This window comes from Oreochromis aureus, linkage group 17 (assembly GCF_013358895.1).
Source record: "Oreochromis aureus strain Israel breed Guangdong linkage group 17, ZZ_aureus, whole genome shotgun sequence".
NCBI classification, from domain to species: domain Eukaryota; kingdom Metazoa; phylum Chordata; class Actinopteri; order Cichliformes; family Cichlidae; genus Oreochromis; species Oreochromis aureus.
In genome coordinates, this window is record NC_052958.1 from 38,885,546 (window position 1) to 38,906,846 (window position 21,301).

At 41.6% G+C, this 21,301-nt stretch overlaps 1 protein-coding gene across 1 annotated transcript; it reads right to left on the minus strand.

Annotated features, from left to right (window-relative positions):
• Positions 1 to 564: 564 nt before the first annotated feature.
• Positions 565 to 20,911, minus strand: LOC120434013 (chloride anion exchanger-like). Its single transcript, XM_039601368.1, has 21 exons — positions 20,867 to 20,911; positions 20,421 to 20,582; positions 17,831 to 17,970; positions 17,364 to 17,474; positions 17,120 to 17,280; positions 14,766 to 14,930; positions 14,531 to 14,683; positions 14,149 to 14,231; positions 10,534 to 10,681; positions 10,322 to 10,435; positions 8,791 to 8,868; positions 8,611 to 8,706; positions 8,404 to 8,510; positions 8,095 to 8,164; positions 3,609 to 3,701; positions 3,324 to 3,419; positions 2,278 to 2,505; positions 2,147 to 2,201; positions 1,842 to 1,987; positions 1,582 to 1,641; positions 565 to 984 (listed from the first exon to the last, which is right to left on the minus strand). Exons 2-21 carry the CDS (start codon positions 20,549 to 20,551, stop codon positions 958 to 960), a joined length of 2,262 nt encoding a protein of 753 aa, XP_039457302.1. The 5' UTR covers positions 20,552 to 20,582; positions 20,867 to 20,911; the 3' UTR covers positions 565 to 957.
• Between the last annotated feature and the right edge of the window lie 390 nt (positions 20,912 to 21,301).

Here is a 21,301-nt window from a genome sequence, read left to right on the forward strand (position 1 = left end):
CACTCACACAAACCTTAGCTGCATGTGCTGAAATTCACTTTTCACAGTTATTCTAGAAACGAGAACGAGAGAAATATTTCTTACATTTCCTATTTTAAAACTCAATTTAGCATCAACAACGTGAAACAGGTAAAAAGACCATCATGAACCTTTGATAGTCCATCTCTCTCTCTTAGAGAATAAAATATAGAAATAATGGGAGACTATTTTCAGCGATGTGCTTTGTTACAATGTGAAGGATTTACAGCTAAATTATGGAGTTTGTTTATTGAGGCAAAATATGCAGTAGTCATGGTAACAAAAGTAGCATGTTGTCCAGAGCAATACTGTGGCTTTAATCATTTCTGGATAACAGTAAAGCTGATAGTAATAGTTAAGATAATTACAACAATGCACACTGCACTTTTTAATGCATATTATCTTTTGATAATAACATGTAGCAAAGTTATGGATTAAAAAAGGCAATCAAAAGGCAATATTTAGAGAGTAAAAAATTTATTCCAGTATTTCAGAGTAAAGTAATATTACTTTGAGAACACCATTGCAAAAAATTCATCCTCACGATCATGAAAATGAAAATAAACAACATGTAAAATAAATTATACAGTAATTGTCTACAAATCTATACAAATGTATAGTATAAAAAAGCAATAGAATCAATGCAGTTTCATGCATTGCAGTAAAAGCCACACACACACACACACACACACACACACACACACACACACACACACACACACACACACACACACACACCATTCATACTCACACAAACGTCCTATTAACCCTGAACTGCTGTTGATTGTCAACAATCTGCGGAGGACAATTTTCTTCTACCTTAATTCTGAGCAGACACTCATGCACACACAGATATATGCGTGTGTGTGTGATTGCGTGGTTAATAGGTTCATCTTTTTCGTCTTTGGCCTTCTTAGTCATCATCGTCTCGCTCTGAAGTTATAACTTTGTTTGTGCAGGTGAAGCCTGTGGGAGAAGAGCTCACGTTCAGTCATGTTTCAGTCAGTCTCATCTTACATTAAAGCGACTTCTATCACTGTTTCATCACTTTCTTCCTGTCTCGTTTCTTGGCACCACCCCAGGGCTGCTGTTTCTCGTTTGGACTGACAGATCACATGACTGTTGTCCTCCATGATTTTTCTTCTTTATCTTGCAGCATGAAATTCAGGAACCCCATTATTACGGGCTGTGTACTAGTTTTGAGATGTACTCAGTTTTTCACAGTAGTCATATAGTCCTGTGAAAACTCTCTTTTTCATGGGACTGCATGTGTTATAAAGCTTATCAGTTATTAAATTAAAGACTTCTCTTGGACATCAGGCTGCTGTTGTTAAAATGAGTATTTACACTTTAAAACAATGATCTAGATTAAAGAAATAATAAAATTATGTGTGTGTTTTTTTTACTTTTAAAACCTCAGGATCAGCAATTAAGACTTGAAAATAAATCATCCGATTTTATTTTTTCTGCTTTTGGCTTCTGTATTGTAACCAGTAAAACAGATGAAAGTTATTTCTCAAAGACCATAAACAATGAAAAGCACAGTTTGAGGCTGATACCTACATTTCTGTCTCTGCTCCTCAAACTGCCAGGTGGGTGATGAACTGTGACTCCTGTCATTATCTGTAAAACATCATAAAGAACGTCAGATTCAATCGAGTTTCTTTTTTTTAAATGTATTTATAGTCACAGCACAGTCACCTCAAGGTGCTTTATATTATAAAAACCCTGAAATATACTAGTGTGTAATACTATTCTGCACATATTTACAACAGTAATATGTAAAATACTCCCTGAATATTGTGTTTATTGCTCTTCTTTACCTTTTCATAATCAGATTTTTTTTGAGTAGGCTCCGGATGTTTCTCCAGGATGTGCAGCATGGCATCATGCAGTGTCAGGTAGAACATTGAAGACTGAACTTCATCATCAAAGAAGCTACAATCATGGAGTTTCTCCAGGATGTAAGCTGCAACAGAAGGTCCAAATATGGCAGACAAACATCCAGCTGATTACGTGACAGGTGTTTAGGTTAGTATTCAAGCAAGAATGTCCACCGTGTGCTGTGGCTGACATGATTACTAAACTAATACAGGTACTGATACAAATTGTGTACGTTAATACTTACGGTCACACGCCACAATGTAGACCTCAACCTCAACTCGGATCAGCTCTTTCAGCAACTGCAAAGAAAAATGAATTAAACAGAGCCAGAGTGAAACAGCTGCTGCTGCTGTTGCTGCATGAATACAAACGCACTGCTTTGAGTCCCTTCAGTCCAGAGATGTCTAAGAAGGAGACAGCGGCAAAGTCCAGGACCAGGCTGTGAATCTCAACTCTGGGAACCACAATGTTGGCCGGAAGCTCGGCATTCCAGTCGATCCGGGCAGGAAAGTCTTTGAAGTCAGTCGGTTGGTCCAGCTCTTCCATGTTGCTCTCGTCCTCTGATTCATTTATGGGTCCACACGAGGTATTCAGGAAGCCGATCTATAACAGCAAAATATGTTTTCTACACAGAAACACATTCCACATGATGAATCTGTAATGAGCCTTTCTGCTCTCGCACAAGACTCGTATTAATGTCGTGACTGATTGAGCTAAGTTGTAGACATGCTTTAAACCAGAGACAAACTCACACATTACAAGCCTTATAAATATTAAACATTTCTCAACACGCTCGAGTTGTTCAGCGATGTGCTTGACTTCTGAGCCTTGGCTGTGTTTTGTTTGTTAATGCTGTTTGTCAAGTTTTCGTTGACAGTTTTTGTCGTCATTTTATCTTTTCGTTCGCACTCCTACGTACTATTGTATAGTAAGAGTAATATTGTTGTTAATTGTTGTTGCCTTTCATGTTGTCTGTTGAAACAAAGATGCATTGAGCTTACTGACTTTACATTGAACACGTTTCATACTGCAGTCGAGGAACGTTTTTGCACAATATTAATTTTTATCGCTTTATCACCAGGCTCTACCTCGCATCACATTCATGCAGTCGCTCATGTCTCAGATAAGTGATGCTGGACCTTGGACTGTTTGTTGTACAAATGACACTGTCATTTTTCTCCACCAATTTTATATCATACCACTGCCAATACAACAGTCCTTTAATACATCACTGTTGTTTTCTGTACATTTCTAAGAATGCAGATCTACAGTGTTGACCTAAACTGAGTTGAAAGACCAGAGCAAGAAGCAAATGTTAATATTAAAAATGAGTAAATGAGGCTTCTTTGCCTTGTTAATGTGTCGGCACAGGAAACATTTGTGCCGTTACTATCAAAACCAAGCTCATCCTCGATACTCACAGATGTCCACTGCAACTTGCCCTTCTTCAGAAGTTTCCGTATCATCCTCAGTGCTTTATTTCTCTTTCTCAACACCCGTAATGGGTTAAACTCGACCTGGGAAGACATACAGTAAGTGTGTCATTTATTACAAGTAATCATAGGCGATAGTATCAGATCAGAGATGAGATCGTACTCCATCTATTTTATTGTGCTGCGAGGAATAAGATGCTTTTTTAAAACTAAATGATCCAAACGGAAGCTTTTTATTCTTTAACAGTTCCACTGAAGCCAGATGTGACTTACAGCTTCCACCAGCTTGTTCCTGAAGAACTCAATGTTGGCAAAGAAGATTGGAGATGGGATCCTGAAGATCTTCACTCCTTCTGGCTCATATATCTGCAAAGAGTTTTAAAGTATTGCAAAATCAAAATCAATGACTAGTGTCTTTAAATAAGGGTACAAATATTGAATGGTGAAGGAGATGATCGTTGGTGCTAGACTGTGTCAGCCAATGGGATGATGTTTTTTTGATGTCAGCTGTTTTGCAGTGTATTTAAACCAAAAGCCCAGAGCTCTAAAAGAAGGGAAGCTGTGAAATCAAGCAGCATAAAGGTTTCTTTTTTATCAATATTATATATGTTCTACAAGTTACAAGTAGTTACAGGTAGCACACAAAAGCTCACTGATCTTTACACATGTTGCATGTAAAAATCTCAATTTGAAAATCAGCTGGTAAACTGTCAGGTACATTTATTATCAAAGCATCCAAAAGGCTTTCCTTCTGGATTATTGTAGAATATAAATACCAAGAACAGATAAAGGGGGACGCCAATGGACTTTGGATTGGGGCGCTCTGCACTCTGTCAGGGGCTGGGACCCAATGTTTCAAGTTATTTTGCATTGTTGATTTCTTATGTTAAAATCATGTTAAATTCATGTTATTCTTAAATTAAGGGTATAGTTGAGTTATTTTGTATTTGGGATTACTTATGACCTATGTTAAGTTCTAGTATTATTATTAGTTTGTCTTGGTTGAGTGTTTAGTCTGGTTTATGTTTCTTCTATGCGTCTTTGTCTGTGTAGGTTCTCCTGGTTTTCCGTGTCTCCCCAGTATGTCATGTGTTTCATGGCAGTGTGCTCCGTGTTGTCATGTGTACGGTCTTTTCTTGTTCCTGTTTTATTTTGAAGAGTCTCGTGTTCCATGTTCAGTGTGTTCAGTTTTGCTTCCCTGTGGCGTTCAGCTGTGTTTCCCCAGGTGTTTCTACTTCACTCATTACCCTTCTGTGTTTCCTCTGTCTCTCTCTGTTCAGTGTCAGGTCTTCTTTTTATCTTGCGTCATGTCACTGCAAGTCTCAGGATTGTTTTCATGCTTCTGTTCAGGTCCATGTTCATGTTTCTGGTCATAGTTTTCATGGTGAGTTTAGGTTTTAGTTTAGTTTTTTCTCCCAACTTGACTTGATTTCTGTTATCAGCCTCAATAAAAGGCTCGCCTTTTGTTTTACTTCATTTCCTCTCCCGTGTCTGATTTTGGATCCACACTAGGGCTGGGTTTTGATTATAGATTTTCCGATTAAAATCGATTCTAGCTTGAATAACGCGATATCGATTCATTAAAATCCTAAATCAATTTTTAAATATAAATTTATTTTGCCTTAAAACACCAGAATCTCAGGTTAAACCTCACAAAATTTCAACAACCACCAAACAGCTAAAAACGTAAACGAGAGCAGGATCACGGATTCTGCAGAAAGACCTAAACACAAAGCGCCAACCCGCCGACGCATCAGAATCAGTGAGCTGTCGGCTTCTCACCCCACGGCACGTACACGGACACGCCGTCGGGGCTCAAAGCCAACAGCTTACAGATTCTGATGCGTCGGCGGGTCCTCGCTTTGTGTTTAGGTCTGTTTGTGCGCTAGATCCTGAAGCTGCAGTTTTGTCTCTCTCCAACCAAATTTGAGAAGATCCAAACTAAGCATCACATTTCGCTTCACATAAACATCGTCATGAATTCCCTCTGACTTTTGCTGTTTTGCTTCCACCACGGTAAAATGACACTTCATGCACCGCTCTCTCTCTGTCTCAGTGTACTTTAAGAACAGTTTCCCATCTAAAAATCTGTTTTCTACATTATTCGCTTGCTTATTATGCACCGGTCTACCGCTGTTTACAGCGCTGTCAGCCGCTGTTTTTTTTTCTTTTAAATTTAACTGACTTCCAATAAGAAAGTCTCATTTCTGCTGTTCAGTACTGAAGAGATTTAAACTTTTTAAAATGATGCCAAATTGCAAAACTCTCAGCTGTGTCTGTAATCAAACCTCTGTAACTTTGCTGTGCTTCACTTCAGCAGCATCAGGTAAAGTTCATACGTTGATTCCCTTAGGCAGCATCATTAGAAGACATAGCATAAATTTTCACTGCTATGCAGATGACACGCAGCTCTATCTATCCATGAAGCCAGGTAACACACACCAATTAGTTAAACTGCAGGAATGTCTTAAAGACATAAAGACCTGGATGGCCGCTAACTTTCTGCTTCTTAATTCAGATCAAACTGAGGTTATTGTACTCGGCCCTGAAAATCTTAGAAATATGGTATCTAAGCAGATTCTTACTCTGGATGGCATTACCTTGGCCTCCAGTAACACTGTGAGAAACCTTGGAGTCATTTTTGACCAGGACATGTCCTTCAACGCACATATTAAACAAATATGTAAGACTGCTTTCTTCCATTTGTGCAACATCTCTAAAGTTAGAAATATCCTGTCTCAGAGTGATGCTGAAAAACTAGTTCATGCATTCATTACTTCCAGGCTGGACTACTGTAATTCATTATTATCAGTATGTCCTAAAACTCCTGAAAAGTCTTCAGCTGATCCAAAATGCTGCAGCAAGAGTCCTGACAGGGACTAGAAAGAGAGAGCAGATTTCTCCTGTTTTGGCTTCCTTCATTGGCTTCCTGTTAAATCCAGAATTCAAAATCCTGCTCCTCACATACAAGGTCTTAAATAATCAGGCCCCATCTTATCTTAATGACCTTGTAGTACCATATCACCCTATTAGAGCACTTCGCTCTCACTGCAGGCCTACTTGTTGTTCCTAGAGTATTTAAAAGTAGAATGGGAGGCAGAGCCTTCAGTTTTCAGGCCCCTCTTCTGTGGAACCAGCTTCCAGTTTGGATTCAGGAGACAGACACTATCTCTACTTTCAAGATTAGGCTTCAAACTTTCCTTTTTGCTAAAGCATATAGTTAGGGCTGGACCAGGTGACCCTGAATCCTCCCTTAGTTATGCTGCAATAGACGTAGGCTGCCGGGGATTCCCATGATGCATTGAGTTTTTCCTTTCCAGTCACCTTTCTCACTCACTATGTGTTAATAGACCTCTCTGCATCGAATCATACCTGTTATTAATCTCTGTCTCTCTTCCACAGCATGTCTTTATCCTGTCTTCCTTCTCTCACCCCAACCGGTCGCAGCAGATGGCCCCGCCCCTCCCTGAGCCTGGTTCTGTCGGAGGTCTCTTCCTGTTAAAAGGGAGTTTTTCCTTCCCACTGTCGCCAACGTGCTTGCTCATAGGGGGTCATATGATTGTTGGGTTTTTCTCTGTATGTATTATTGTGTGATCTACTGTACAATATAAAGCACCTTGAGGTGACTTTTGTTGTGATTTGGCGCTATATAAATAAAACTGAATTGAATTGAATTGAATTGAATTGATTCATGGTTTTCTTCTGTTTTTGATCTACTGCAGAATATTTTTAAGGTTATCTGCTATAAAAAGCCAGGCCAGGAAAATCTCCTTTGTGTTTTTCTGTGTTTTATGCTCAGTTACTTTGACACATAGGCATCTGCTGTGATGTTCACACCTCTGATAAAGTCTCATAAGTGTCAGCTTTCTTTTTATAGATATAAAAATATGGATATGTACTGATAAAAGATCAGAATTATAATATTTCTGACTATCTGAGGAAAAATTTCACGGATTCAAATCGAATCGAATCGAATCTAGAAATCAGTGATGATACCCAGCCCTAGTCCACACTGCAGACACACCGGCCCGCCTGGCTGTGACACACCCTGACGGAATTTAGTTAGAAATATAACTGCACTCTCTACTAACGGGCTGACTACCAGATGATAAGGCAAGAGCACACTTTCCATGGAAAGTTCATTGATTTTTAGTTGTAATTAGTAATACTGCTGCTTTTGTATTGGCCATTTTGAAGACAGTCAAGTGCTTAGTTGTTATTTATCCTTTATGTTATCATTTAACCACAACACTTATTCACAGATACAGTGTAAATGAGGCATAGTACATCTCTTAGCACCTTTAATCTCCACTGTTTTCTCTGGTTCTTATAGATCTTAACATTACATCAAACCTTTATATAACAGTTTCATTGCTGAGTATGTACATTTTGTAACTGAGCTGATTGCTCTGCATGTATCCTAGCCTCTAATAAAAGTTTTTGCACATTACAAATGTGCATTTTTCCTTTACATAAACATACATTCAGACCGAGGCAGGACTTTCTGTGTTCGCCACAAAATCATGCCTGATTTATATTATTTTATTCTTTAATAGCCTACTAAAGAGACTTTCTCATACCCTTTGGTTTAATCATTATTTTAATTTTCTGATGCTGTCATTGTATAATTACAATACAATACATTTTGTTGTGGCCTGTACAACTAATCCAAACGCACGACCTAAGATAATATCCCCACACCTGTGTAAATATTTTAAAGGTAAATTGAAGCCCCCTGAAGGGCCACACGCTAACTTACGTTGATGTAGTCCTTTCGGTCTTTGTAGATATCAGTGCCCCTTATGTTGGCCAGCAGACTGCAGCGAGGACTGAAGCAAACAAACAAGCAAACATGACATGCTCACAATAATGATGATACAATGATGAAAGGTCTAATGCAAACTACTGTATCATTTAAAAGAATCAGAGTTACGTGTTTGTACTCACTGTCGTGGTATTTTATCTAACTGCTGACAGAATATATCTAAAAGCCATAATTGTCAACCTCGTGACAATAGTTATTAAATAACAACAGTAATCAGTTACATGTTCACATTGTACGACTCACAACTGAGTCCTGAGGATGACACTGATCAGCTCCACACCGAGGCCGACAGCCAGTCCCAGATCCAGCCCCAGCAAGAAGGCACCAATGCAGCTAGACAGCCACACCACCTTGTTGTGGTAAGAAACATGTTGTTTACTAAAAGGAGGCCATGTGTCCTTTTTTACCAAATATGGTCTTTATAAGTACTGAAAGTTTGTGAGGTCTTACACAGTCTGCTTTGTCCCTCCTCCACAGATATGGGATCTCTCTGAACTGCATCAGACTGCCCTTCAGGTTGACGATGATCACGGCGCCCAGCACGGACTGTTAAAGCAGAGGACCAAAGATCGGCTTTCCCAAAGTATACAGCGTGTCAGAGGTACAGGGAGCTGATACTGGTGTAAATACCTTTGGTAGGGGCTCCAGCAGGAATCCAATAGCCAATGTGACAATCATCACTATGACAGCTGACAGTAAACCAGCTACCTGAAAAGGACAGAAGACGCAGAGAATTGAAAACAAACAGCACACATGTGATGAAAATCTAAATTCTGTGAGTTTGTGCAAATTTTACCTGATTTAAAAGGACTGACTTTATGAGATTAGTTGATTTATACACTTTTCTCCTCTAAACACTAGAGGTCACTGTTGGCTGGCCTTTCTATTGGTCACTCACTCTGAATTTAATGAATTTCTTGTACACTTTTTAATATGTTATGCTGTAAAAATATGTTCATAAAAAGGTAAAAATCATATTGTTTATTTGTTCCATTCTTTCATATAATGCTTGTTTCAGAATACAGCTGGCCTACCAAACATCACAAATCACAAAACATCAGAAACTATCAGTACCTTGGAAATTATGTAAAAAAGTATTTTCGCACTACCGAATTGCCTAAATTAATTTGCTTTGTGATTGTAAGCCGAAAGTTTTTATATTTTAGGCTGATTTGATTGATTCTATATATTACTTATATATTTTTAGTTTAAAGTGACCTTACACTGCTGTCCAAGAGCTGACGTGCAGTAAAAAGCACAATATTTCTCCTTAAATTGTAATGCCTCTGTTGGATAGTGATAAAACCTGCACTCACCCTGAAACCTACTAGTTTTACAGTTATACTTGATTTTTATAATTGTTAGAGGATAGCTGTCTCAAGTCTTTGTCTGAAGCTAAATTTATGAAAGTACCATACAGATTAAGATGTCTCAGTGAGTAAGTCTAACTCTTGGACAGAAACAGAATACTTTCCATTCTTCTCCCCCAAAAGAAAAACGTTTATTTAAGTGTACAAAAATGTGAGTTGTTACTGAGAAAGAATTTTGATGTTTAAGTGCTTTCTATCTAACATTCACATGAGCAACTTGGGGTTGGTATCTTACCCAAGGATGTTTTGTGGCATGCACACTGGAGCAGCCAGAGATCGACCTGAGCTGCAGCAGCACCCATGTTACTGTAGTAAGATGTATTATTAGAGCTTACAATCGTCTGCCCCCCATATGTAATGAAAGTGGTGTAGCTTGCTGTAACTGTTGCTTTTGGTCATTGTGGTCATTAATCATCTCTTCCTAATACTTTTTAAATGTATTTTAAAGCGATGTGTGAAAAATCCACATTTATCTCTCCGTGTGATGCGTTCAAAGTATATCCTAACCTGCAGCGTGTTACCTTTGTTTCCCCGTTCTGACAGTAAGAATAATTACACAAACACTAAAGCTACAGCCTCCGTCTGTGGCAACACAACCAGTGATGCCTCATGTGTGACTGGTGCACTAGTGTGGGAATGTTATTGTGATGAGTTTGGGCGAGAGTGACAAACACACAGGCTTTTCCACTGATATTATCGGGTTTTCTCCCTCATCCTTCAGTAACGACTCACGTGTATTTGTTAAGTGTTGCCTGACATGGATGGATCCGGCATCAGCTACATTAGTTTACCTGAGTTTTGCCTCCTGTGCTCTCCTGAACTGCACTCCTAGAAAGAGCTGTACTCGCTGCAAAAGACCTGAAGGAAGCTCCAAAGATGTTGCTGACTCCAAAGGCTATCAGCTCCTGTAGCCGGGTCACAGAGATAAAAACACTCCTCAGCATAAAATCACACTGAAGTCCTGACATGACTTTAACCTACATGTCGCTGAGTTGTTACCCACCTGGTTTCCATCTATGGTGTAATCATGTTTTATAGAATAAACTTTGGCCACAGAGAAGGCCACAGCAAAACCCACGATGGCTATAGGAAATGCTTCTACTGCTGTTTCTTGGAAGATCTGCGGGTTTGGGGCGACTGGCGCCTCGTACCTGAAACGGTACAAGTCTGTCAGATTACTGTGTCTCTAAACATGGACACGGTCAGGTGGATCAGCCACGAATGATAAAAGAAACAATTCAGACCCAGAACTCAGACCCTTACCTTAGCATGTTGGACCCTTAGCTAAAGTGTAATATTATGTTGGGGTGGCTGTAGCTCAGGCAGTAGCGCAGGTCGTCTACTAATCGGAAGGTTGGTGGTTCGATTCCTAGCTGTGTGTGTGAATGCTAGTTAGAAAGCACTTAGAAAAAATGTGCTTGTGTGAATGCACAAGTTGTGTAAAGCGCTTTGAGTGCTCAGATGAGTAGAAAAGCGCTATATAAGAACCAGTCCATTTACCATGTTAATTACTGTTTCAAAATACAGGTGTCATGGTTCTGGGTCATTTTGACTTTCTTGTATTCTAGTAATATTTTGTATTATGGTTTATGTTCAGGTTCATTCACAGTCGTAGTTATTCTGAGTATTCTTATAGTCCCTGTTTAGTTCTTGGACTATTCGGTTCCCCCTTGTGTCTTTGCCCTCTGTGTCTCTCTCTCATCTTCCCTCTCATCATGTCTAATTTGTCTCAGCTGTGTTCCCCATGTGTTTTCTGCTCTCTCGATATTGTGCTGTGTATTTAAGGCTCTGTCTCCCTCATTCCCCACCATGTGTTCTGCCTACCAGCCTGTTTAGTTTCATGTACATTACAAGTTTAGTTAGTTTTGTATTTCCTGTTCTCTATCATCAGACTATCTCTCCACTCTGTTACATGTTCCATATGTACGGGGTATGACCCTCCCCCTTGGTCGTGGCGTGTAGATACTTCTTTAAGATACTCCGGCTAGCCCGGCTACGCCCCACAGTTTACATACACAACTAGTGTATGTGCGTGTGTGATTGACTGTATGGTACCTATGTGTGTTACTGTGTGAGGGTGTGTGTTTGTGGCAGTGTGGGAGCCTGTCTCAGCAGCCTCCCTGGACCCTACCTAGCCCCTATCTCACTTATAAGGCAATAAGAAGCTGCTGTGTTCCTCTGGCGTATTGCCTCCAAGCTTGGGCCTGTGGAGGATGACTATCAGGAGGAGGACATTGATGAGGAGTCCGTCCTCTCCTCTGGTGACTCTCGAGGCTGTCAGTTGACCCTACAGCCATGTTCGGCCCAGCTCCTGCAGCAAGTTGCAGACAATAGCTGTGCTGCTCAGGAGATGGCACGGGGCCTGCGCAGGCATTCAGCAAGAGTGGGGAGGCCCAGAGCTTCTGTGCCACAACCTGCCCCGAGGCTCCAACTTGGGGCCCTGGAGATCTCCAGCCCCAGCAGCGCCTTTTGTAGACGCTGTGGCTGCACACAGTGGAGGCAACCCCCTCAAAGTGAGGAGGATGGGCCCCTGGTTTGCAGGCTCCTCACCCAGGAAGATGGCAGGCTCCACCCACAGGTGTTCAAACAACTCCGGGGCCATTTTGGGAGAGCAGAGGTCGACCTCTTTGCCTCCAGGGAATCAACACAGTGCCCTCTAGTCTTCTCCCTGAAGGCTGACAATCCCCTCTAGGGTGGGACGCCCTGGCGCATTCCTGGCGCCGGGCCCTCCTATATGCCTTCCTTCCTTTGTCCCTCCTCCACTTGGTCCCTCCACCGAGTCCAGACCGAGGAGGTAAGGCTGGTCCTGGTGGCCCCACATGCCCTGGTTCCCAGCAAGCCCACCCCTCCTGGACAGAACACTCTGGGAGCTCCCAGTTTGTAGGGACCTCCTTTCCCAGGCTGTTCCACCCTTTCCCCGTGGGGCTGACGGCTTGGCCTCTGAGAGGGAGAGGCTCCGCGCCTTAGGGCTGCCTGACTCAGTCGTGAACACTATGCAGGAATCTTGTGCACCATTTACCAGGGCTGCCTACGACTATCACTGGGGACTGTTCCCTTCCTGGTGTGCGGTCCACAGGCTGGACCCCCATGGTGCGACAGTGGATGCCATCCAGCAGTTCCTGAAGTCCCAGCTGAAGGCAAGCAGAACAGTTGTGACCCTGCGTGGTATGGTGGCTGTGATTACTTTGCCTTGGTCACTCAGCACTCAGCTACACCGATAGCACTTTGATATTGTGGTTCCTGAGGGCGCCCAGCATCTAACAGCTCGCAGGCCAGGGTCCCTGCTTCCCCCTTGGGACCTGGACCTGGTCCTTGGTGGCCTTCAGTGCCCTCCCTTTGAGCCTCTGGAGAAAGCTGAGGTAAAGTGGCTATCACTTAAAACCGCCTTCCTTCTGGCCATAACATCCACCAGAAGAGTTAGTGAACTCCAGGCACTGTCGGTCCACAGTGAATGTTGCAGGTGGCTACCAGATGGGAAGGGGGTGGTCCTCTGGCCCAACCCTGCCAAAAGCCCTCAAGGACTCCCACCTCTCCCAGTTGGTTGAGCTGCAGTCAGCTCCCACGGAAGGCTTGGACCGACAGGCAGCTCAGAAACTGCTTTGTGCCCCGTCCGAGCTCTGGTGCTGTACGTACGTGCTGTTTGGACAACGGACCAACTGGTTGTTTCTTTCAATCCCGGGATCCTGGACAGGCCTCTGTCCAAGTCCCGCTTGTCCCTCTGGGTGGTAAAGGCAATCCAGCAGGCTTATACACCCCTCGGGTGTGTGGGCCCACTCGACCCGTGGGGTGGCCACTACTGGGCCTTGTGAAGGGGCGCCTTCCTCTCTGCAATTTGTGCGGTGGTGCTCAGCTACCACCTTTACATGGTTTTACCGCTTGAACGTGGCAGCCAGCCCCTCTTTTGGGGAGTGGGTGCTGGGTGCCCATCAGCGGTAGCCGTTGTTCCTCGGTCAGCCTAGCGACTTGCAGGCTGACCATGAGGGGCCGCTCAGTTGCGGTCCTTTCGTCTTGTGGGACTCGTTCGGGCCAGTAATGCATCTGGCAGACTGATGCCTCCGCCCCCCGGCTCGGCCTTTGCATCTGGCTCGGCCTTGACCGGGATGGCATGTATATAAGTACATTTGTAAATAGTTCGTTTGTACACTGTGAGGACATAGTGCAACCGAAATCCATTGGGTCTGCGTTTGGGTCCTCTCCTGTCTGCTTCACACAGCCAGCACGTGACAGTAGGTCGCAGACCAAACAAATCAAAAAAGATTTAATTTTGGCCAAAGCAGAAAGAGACATAAAATGTGTAAAGTTTGCATGTTGCATTTTAGAACTATAATTTTGTTGTGGAAGTGGTTTGACCTCTCTTTGAGTGCCTTTCTGATTCTACACTTTTGCAATCTCAAAAACAAAATGTTAGCTTTTAGCTATTATCACCTGATAAAGTTGGATAACTTCTTATGTACTTATGAGTTATGTACAGTTTCAGGATATTAAAACAACAGTATAATCTTACAGGGGAAGTACAGTTTGTCATTGATAACTCCTGCTGCTAATGTTCTGCACTGACTCTTTTACAGCAAAGATAAAACAATCGACACGTTTTATTGTAAGCTTGATGTATTCTTACCCTTTTGGAATATAACCAACAACATCAATGCCATATCTTGTCTTAAAGTCGAACGCATATGAAACTCCACATGCAATAACAGTCTGTGAAAGAAATGACAAATTATTAATCACAGCTAATTACTCTTTTAAATACAAAAGTCAGAGAGCATTTATTAACTGCAGGTGTGAACCTGTGACCGGTATCTCTCGGTGAAATCTTTTTCTGGCCCATAAATGAACATTAATCACTTTAATGAGTGTTATTCACCTGCTGAGCACAGTCGTTAAAGTGAAGAGCCAAAATCAGTGTAATAAATATCAGTGTTATTGTTTATGGAACCAACAAGCCTTCAAATCCTCGAGATATGCAAAAATGTCAGGAGTCTTGCAGTGTTGCTCACCATGATGACCTCTATGGGAATCGGCACAGGCAGCTTGGATTTAAATCGGTCATTGATCTCCTTTACAATGAACACCACCACCATGATCACTATGGAGATCACCACATCACAGACATTGGTGGAGGTGATCTTGTTAAAGATGATCTCCAAGGTCTGAAGAATGAAACCAGAGTCCAGCAGATAAACAACTTGTTGTGATGAACAGAGAGCAAGCTTCAAGCTGTCCTTTACTTACATATATGAGTGACAGCGGCCCACTGATACCTGGAACTTCCAGCCCCAACACAAACTTGAGCTGCGACACCAGAATGTGGATTGCAGCAGCTGTGGTGAAACCTGACACAAGTGTGTCGGAAAGGTACATGACAACGAATCCCACCTGGAGAACGCCCATCGCAAGCTGCCAGAGACAGAAGTCACAAACAGATTAAATCCTTTAGATAAAAATATGACAAAAACCCAACATGATAAATATATCAAAGTCGTGTATTATTAAACTGCTTGTTGCCGGAAAAAGAAAAAAGGTCATTTTTAAATTTCTTTTAGGAATGAAAACCCTGTAACGTCCCTCTGTGTACTACCACATCACAGGTCGACAACAGCTGTTCATCTCAATGTGCTGCTTGTTTGATTGGCAGAAAGCAGCATATATGTCATAATCTGGTATGGTATTCACATCCTTAAGATAAACAACTAACACACAGTAAAAGTACCACTCTGACAAATAAAAGCAGGCTGTGTGATTAGTATTACAAAAATACCCTGAAAGTACTGGTAAGAGTCCAGTTGGGACTAATGAATGCTTACATTTTTCAGTTCTCTCAACAGATATAAAAATAACTGCCAGTTTTCTGCAAATCACATAATTGATTAAGTGAACCATCTAAGACTAAACATCATACTGTACATATAATTAACAGGAAGCACCCAGGGAGTGTGAGCCTCCGCCAACACAGCTCACTCTCTGGGCAGTGTTTCCTTTCAAGAGAATAATGCTGTATTTTTGTATGTATTCATTTATAACCGTAGTTGAAGTTTGCAGTGCAGTGAAAAATCTGATTTTGTGTAGCATGACAGATCCTGTCTTTGGTTACACAATCGTTACATAGGAGTAACATGAATAACTTGAGTTTATTACAAAACATTAAACTACAGTATATTTCTAACTACTGTAATGAGGCCACTCATTCTCCCTGCCAATACTTTCTTTAAAGATTGAACACAGCTTGAATGAAAGGCGGATGTGAAATGTAAGAGTGAGATTCTAGGTCAAATATGACATGATCATATCATATATCCTCATTGCTCTGTGACTCTCTCTGCAGGTAATAACGTTTCTTGTATGGAGTATGCTTATCTTATCCTGCCTCAGTCCAAGGCCATGTCCACACCAATATGTTTTTGTTTGAAAACGCTCTCCAAAGCAGATACATTTGAAAATGCCGTTTTCGCATCGCAATGTGGACAGCGAACTTTTTCAAAAACGATGACACATTTTAGTCCTGCGATGCAGTCATGTGACCAATTAAACTAAGATAGCGAAGAGCATTATACAGCAGTTGTTTTGTTTGCTCTCAGTTTTGACATCCTATTAAAGATTAATATCAGTCTGTACGTGCTCCAGATAGCTTTTCTTCACATTCTTTAATTCTCACTCGCTTTTGCAACTTTGTACTTTTGTGTTACTCGCAGCAACAACTCCACTTCATTGTTAGTCCATTTAAAAAACTCGGTGCTTTTCCTCGACATTTTGCCGCGACGTTTCAACGAGCCGGAAAGTGAATAAGCGGCAGACAGAAATGAAGCAGGTCGAATCTTCTTGTGTTTCACACATGCGCAGGACTGGAACGTAAGCGTTTCAGTCGTTTCAGTGTGGATGAACAGCTCTTCAGAAACGACTGAAAACGATAGAGTGGACGCGGAGCGCTTTTAAACCCCCACAGTTTTCAAATTTATCCGGGTGAGTGTGGACGTAGCCCAACGCTAACAAACTTAAAGATAGTAATAAGTCCATCTATGAGTGCCTGTTATGCTCACTGACTGGGATTTTGGTTTTGTTTCTCCTATTCCAAAAAATGTATTTCAAGAAATAATCATCAACAAAAAAAGTTGTTAAACAGACAAACATGCAGGGAGCACAGACTTCTTGGTGTGTCCAGCTTTCAAGCTATGCTAGCTAACTATTGCCTTAAATGGATAAATGTGAGTGCAATCAATATAAAGTTTTGAAATATCAAACTATTCTTTTCAGTAGCTGTCAGTGTTTGCATGCTTCACACTATTATCCTACATTTGCCGCTAAGTAGTACTTTTTGATGGAAAGATGGAGCTAGGCATGCTCCTTTGAAAGCTAGAGCTCACAAATGAAGTTGTGATGAACGGCTCTCAAGGAGCCTTATTAAAAATGTGCAAGGACGAAATACAACTTCTGTTTTCTGTCAAGGGCACAAAGCTTTTTGTTGTTTCCAAACCACAAACATATGTTTGAGATTCTACAGGCTTGTGTTTGATCCTCAGAAAGCATGCTTGTTGACAAGGTGACTCAGTTGTTGACTAGAGCTACTTATTGGTTGTGGTGAGCTGATTCACCTGCATGATACCGGCAAGGAAGGTCACAGAAGAGGCCACCAGCACTCTCTGCTCGTCTCTGGTCAGGCCTTCAAACCCCGTGATGTTGAACGCTGGCCCCTCGTCTGGGACCAGCCTGGTGACCGCCGAGCCAATCATCAGACACAGCACTGGAAATGGACCTTCATGGAGACAGGAGGATGGCAGATATATTTACATTCTAACATTTAGAGAGCAGCTATATAGAAATGGACGATGGCCTTACCCACTGAGATGTGTCTGGAGGTGCCGAGGAAAAAGTAGATGATAACAGGGAAGAAGGCGGAGAAGAGTCCATACCAGGGTGGCAGAGAGGCCAACAAACAGTAGGCCAGACCTGCAAGACAGAAACACCAGTACAGTAAATCCTTGGGCACTCAATAAGTAAATAAAGTACACAAAGGTTAAAGAACCCTTCCTCCTAATTTCTTTTTACATCTATACTGACAAACATGTATTTGCAGGTCAGCAAACCTATGAATTCAGCAAGCGATCAAATGGTTATTTCCTCATTTCAAAGCTGCTGTTAAGCACACTCACTATTGTTTAAACAGCTCAGATAAGAGTGCAGAGGTTCTCACAGTTGTCTGTTATCACTGGTTATCACACTTAGTCAGATAGGGCCCAAGTTGCACAATTATTATTATTATTTCAAAAGACTTCAGAGGCTGTAACTTTCTTGTTGATACTCACCTTGCAGGACAGCCACCAGTCCAGTGCTGACACCAGACACGATGTCACCCAGCAGCCATTCTTTGAATCGGTACGCTTTCATCCAGCCGATGACTGGGAGAAGAGACAGAGCTGTGTTCTTGGCTCGTTTAGCGTCACATCTAAAATGATAAGATAAGATAAGAGATAAGATAAGATAAGACTTTATTGATCCCACGACGGGGAAATTTTTGCGTCACCTCAGCTCAGGTACAGATATCAGAAGGAAATACAAAAAAAAATACAAATAAGTACAATCAATGAAAAAAGTAAGATAATACACTATATACAATGGTAGCATACACAGTATGTGATTATGGATATGGTTGGAAATATGGAAGACATAAACTATATCGCTTGATATAGCTATTGTACCACTACTATTCCTATTTATAGACATGTACACACTAAATATACATATGTATACATATACATACATATATACCTGCACATGTCCATACACATGGAAGGTCCATTATGCATGAAGTGGTGACCGTGGATGTTCACAGTGTCCAGTGACTTATGACATCGTGATTGAGGAGTTGTAGAGTCTAACTGCTGTTGGGATGAATGATCTGCGAAAGCGCTCCTTCCTGCACCGAAGGTGTTTCAGTCTCTGACTAAAGGAGCTGCTCAGCCCACTCACATACTCATGCAGTGGGTGATGTGGGTTGTTCATGATGGATGTCAGCTTTGAACAAAACTAGAGTAACCACTTTTTACATTTTATGCTTCACAAAATTGTTTAAACTGATTAAAAAGTACAAATATTGAGGAGCTTAAGTACAGCCCTATTATCATTATCATCATTACTTAATATCACATAAATACTAATCACAATATAAAGTGAATATCTTATTTTAATTTAGATGACTGTCTTAAGATAAATCCATCCACATATTTAGTTACACCCACATTATCCTGTAGAAGGCACAGGCCTGCCAGTCTTTCACCATTTAAAGGTTATGGACATCAGTGATGTCAGATCAGTTGTGATCTGCCTCAGGGCTGGACTGGGACAAAAAAATCGGTCCATCGTGATCACTCAATAAATAAGTAGAATAAAATTATATATATATGTGTGTGTGTGTGTGGGGGGGGGGATTTGTGTGTCTATATATACATACATACACACATATATATGTATATATATGTGTGTATAGATAGAGAGAGAGAGAGACTGCCATGCATGCATACATTATGTATATATGTAATTCTGACTGATATTGAAAGCTTTTAATCAGGCTGGGACAGTTGTTATTTCTTAGTTGCACTGTAGCATGTGACAATTAAAAGCTACACTTTAGCGAATAGGAGCGGCTCATGGTCAAAGGAGCCGCACTCCTCCCGTGCTTCTCCACGGCTCGTGCTAGCAACCTCCTGAGACTGCGAGGGCTTCTTGTTGCTGGTGCAGCAGCACCGACAGCTAACATATCTGTTAATCTGACACATTCTGCTGCATCTATTTTTGTTGAGTTTTATTCAGTTTTCCTCTCTTTGCTTTTCTGCTCCACTTTCTTGCCTCTCGTGTGTGCGCACAGAGGGGAGGCCCCGGCTGCATTAAGAGGCTTGATTGGCCAATCCAGTGTCGGTGATGAAAATGGACTAACACTGCCAGTGCGTGTAGGGTCAAAATAATAATAATCTAGATTTCCTTTTTCAAAAATGTTCAGTCTTGAAACTACAGTAAAACTGATATTGTGTACATGTGTAGTCTAATGTCGCACTGAGGATCACAGCATTAAAGCATCATTAATATAAAGATAGACAAACACTGCTTCAAACAGCCTTTACACACATATAATAAACATAAGTATGAAGGAGTATTAGAGCCACATTAAGAAAAAAGATTACTGATCATTTCGAGCTTAAAGTCAAAAATCTATTTTGAGTAAAATGGCGAAATGTGGAGATTATGGTTGTTTCAAGACAAACTGCCCTCTACTCTCTGCAAAATGTTTTGTATAGATGAGTGAGTGAAATCGCACTTCTCTTTCAGCAGATGAACACAGTGTGGTGATAAGTATGAGGAAAAGATGGTGCAGGAAGCTGCTCGGAAGGAAAAAACACACAAACTTGGAAGAAAATGAAATAGGTGACAGTGGACCAATGATAGCGATGGTTACACCCTCGCGCAATAAAGATGTATGTTGTAACACAAGACACGATAAGAAAGCTGATCAAGTTCTTTCACAAGGCATTTTGTAGAGGTTAGAGGAGCTCTGAATCTCCACATTCCACCTTTTTCCCCTCAAAATACTATTTCATATTTAATCTTTTGACTTTAATCTCAAAATGAACCCTAATATTTGTCTTACATAGCACATAATGTTTTTATATCAGATAAAGTGGCTCGTCAGACCTTAATCACTATAAACTTAACCTGTGTAAACTGAGCCAAACAAGGCTGAACCTTTTAAGTGTTGGTGGAAATACGAGCAGGCTGTTGCTGAATTCACCACAGTTCATTTCATCAAGCCTATGCAGAGTCATCATTTAGAACTTAGGTTTATATTCAGTCATCACAGAAACTACACAGAAAACACAACAAGCATTCTGACATGTTCCTTACGTGAAATACTGTTTGACGTGGTCCAGCATAGTTTTGCGGTGCCTGTAGATCTTTTCATGGTCCTGAGCGAAGGACTCCTCCGAGTACAGCGGCCTGGTCACCACGTACTGCTGAGCTGCCGGGCGCATCATCTCGCCTTTGCTGCTTCCGCTCTGTGTGGCTCTGAGGTCCATTAATCACATCAGGTTAGGAAAAGGATCCTGTCTTTCCTTTGAACATCACTTATCAAAGCACATTAACAGAAAACAGCAAAGGTCCAGACCCCCAAATACAAGACAGAGCACATAAGGCAGGTCAGAATGTGCGTTGTCCCAGAGGGTGAGATTTGTCAGGTTGAAGAAACACCAGAGAAGTTTGGTTTGAGTTTTAGCAGTCCTCACTTCCCCAGCAGTTCCCTCTTTACTTTCCAACACATACGTATATGTAGAGCAGCTCATCCTACATACCTGAGAGCGTCTCTGTCTGTGTCGAAGCTTCCACCGTCTCTTCCTCCTGCTCCAGATCCTGGAAATCAACTGGGGTCTCAGGCGGTTGTGCCACCAATAAATGCCATCTCTCCCACTTATCACAACTGTAATTATTAACAGCAATTACGATGAAGTCATTCTTTCAAGTATGAACACATCTGCCGATGCCTGCTGCACCCTTGACCTTTGTTCTCACTGATAACCCGCAACTTTTAGTAGAGGGAGGATGTGGACAGTAAGGGTTAGAGCAGACGACTGTTATGAACTGGAAATCAAGAAGCATTTCTGATGGGGAGACAGCTCTAAACATAGCTGTGCCATGCCTTTGTGCACCTTAGGAAGTGTCGGGGACTGGCTCTGTGAACCAGCGTTTTGAGTTTATTTTGCATTTTTGATTCCTCATGTTATCTTGGA

What these genes read in the sequence shown, in the direction of transcription:
- LOC120434013 (XM_039601368.1), bottom strand. Translation starts at nt 20,551, where the DNA reads ATGATGCGCCCGGCAGCTCAGCAGTACGTGGTGACCAGGCCGCTGTAC. An exon ending in GGCCGCTGTCACTCATATAT is followed by an intron (nt 14,684 to 14,765) that starts GTAAGTAAAGGA and finishes TTCATTCTTCAG; the next exon opens with ACCTTGGAGATCATCTTTAA. An exon ending in GCACAGGAGGCAAAACTCAG is followed by an intron (nt 8,869 to 10,321) that starts GTAAACTAATGT and finishes TGTCCTTTTCAG; the next exon opens with GTAGCTGGTTTACTGTCAGC.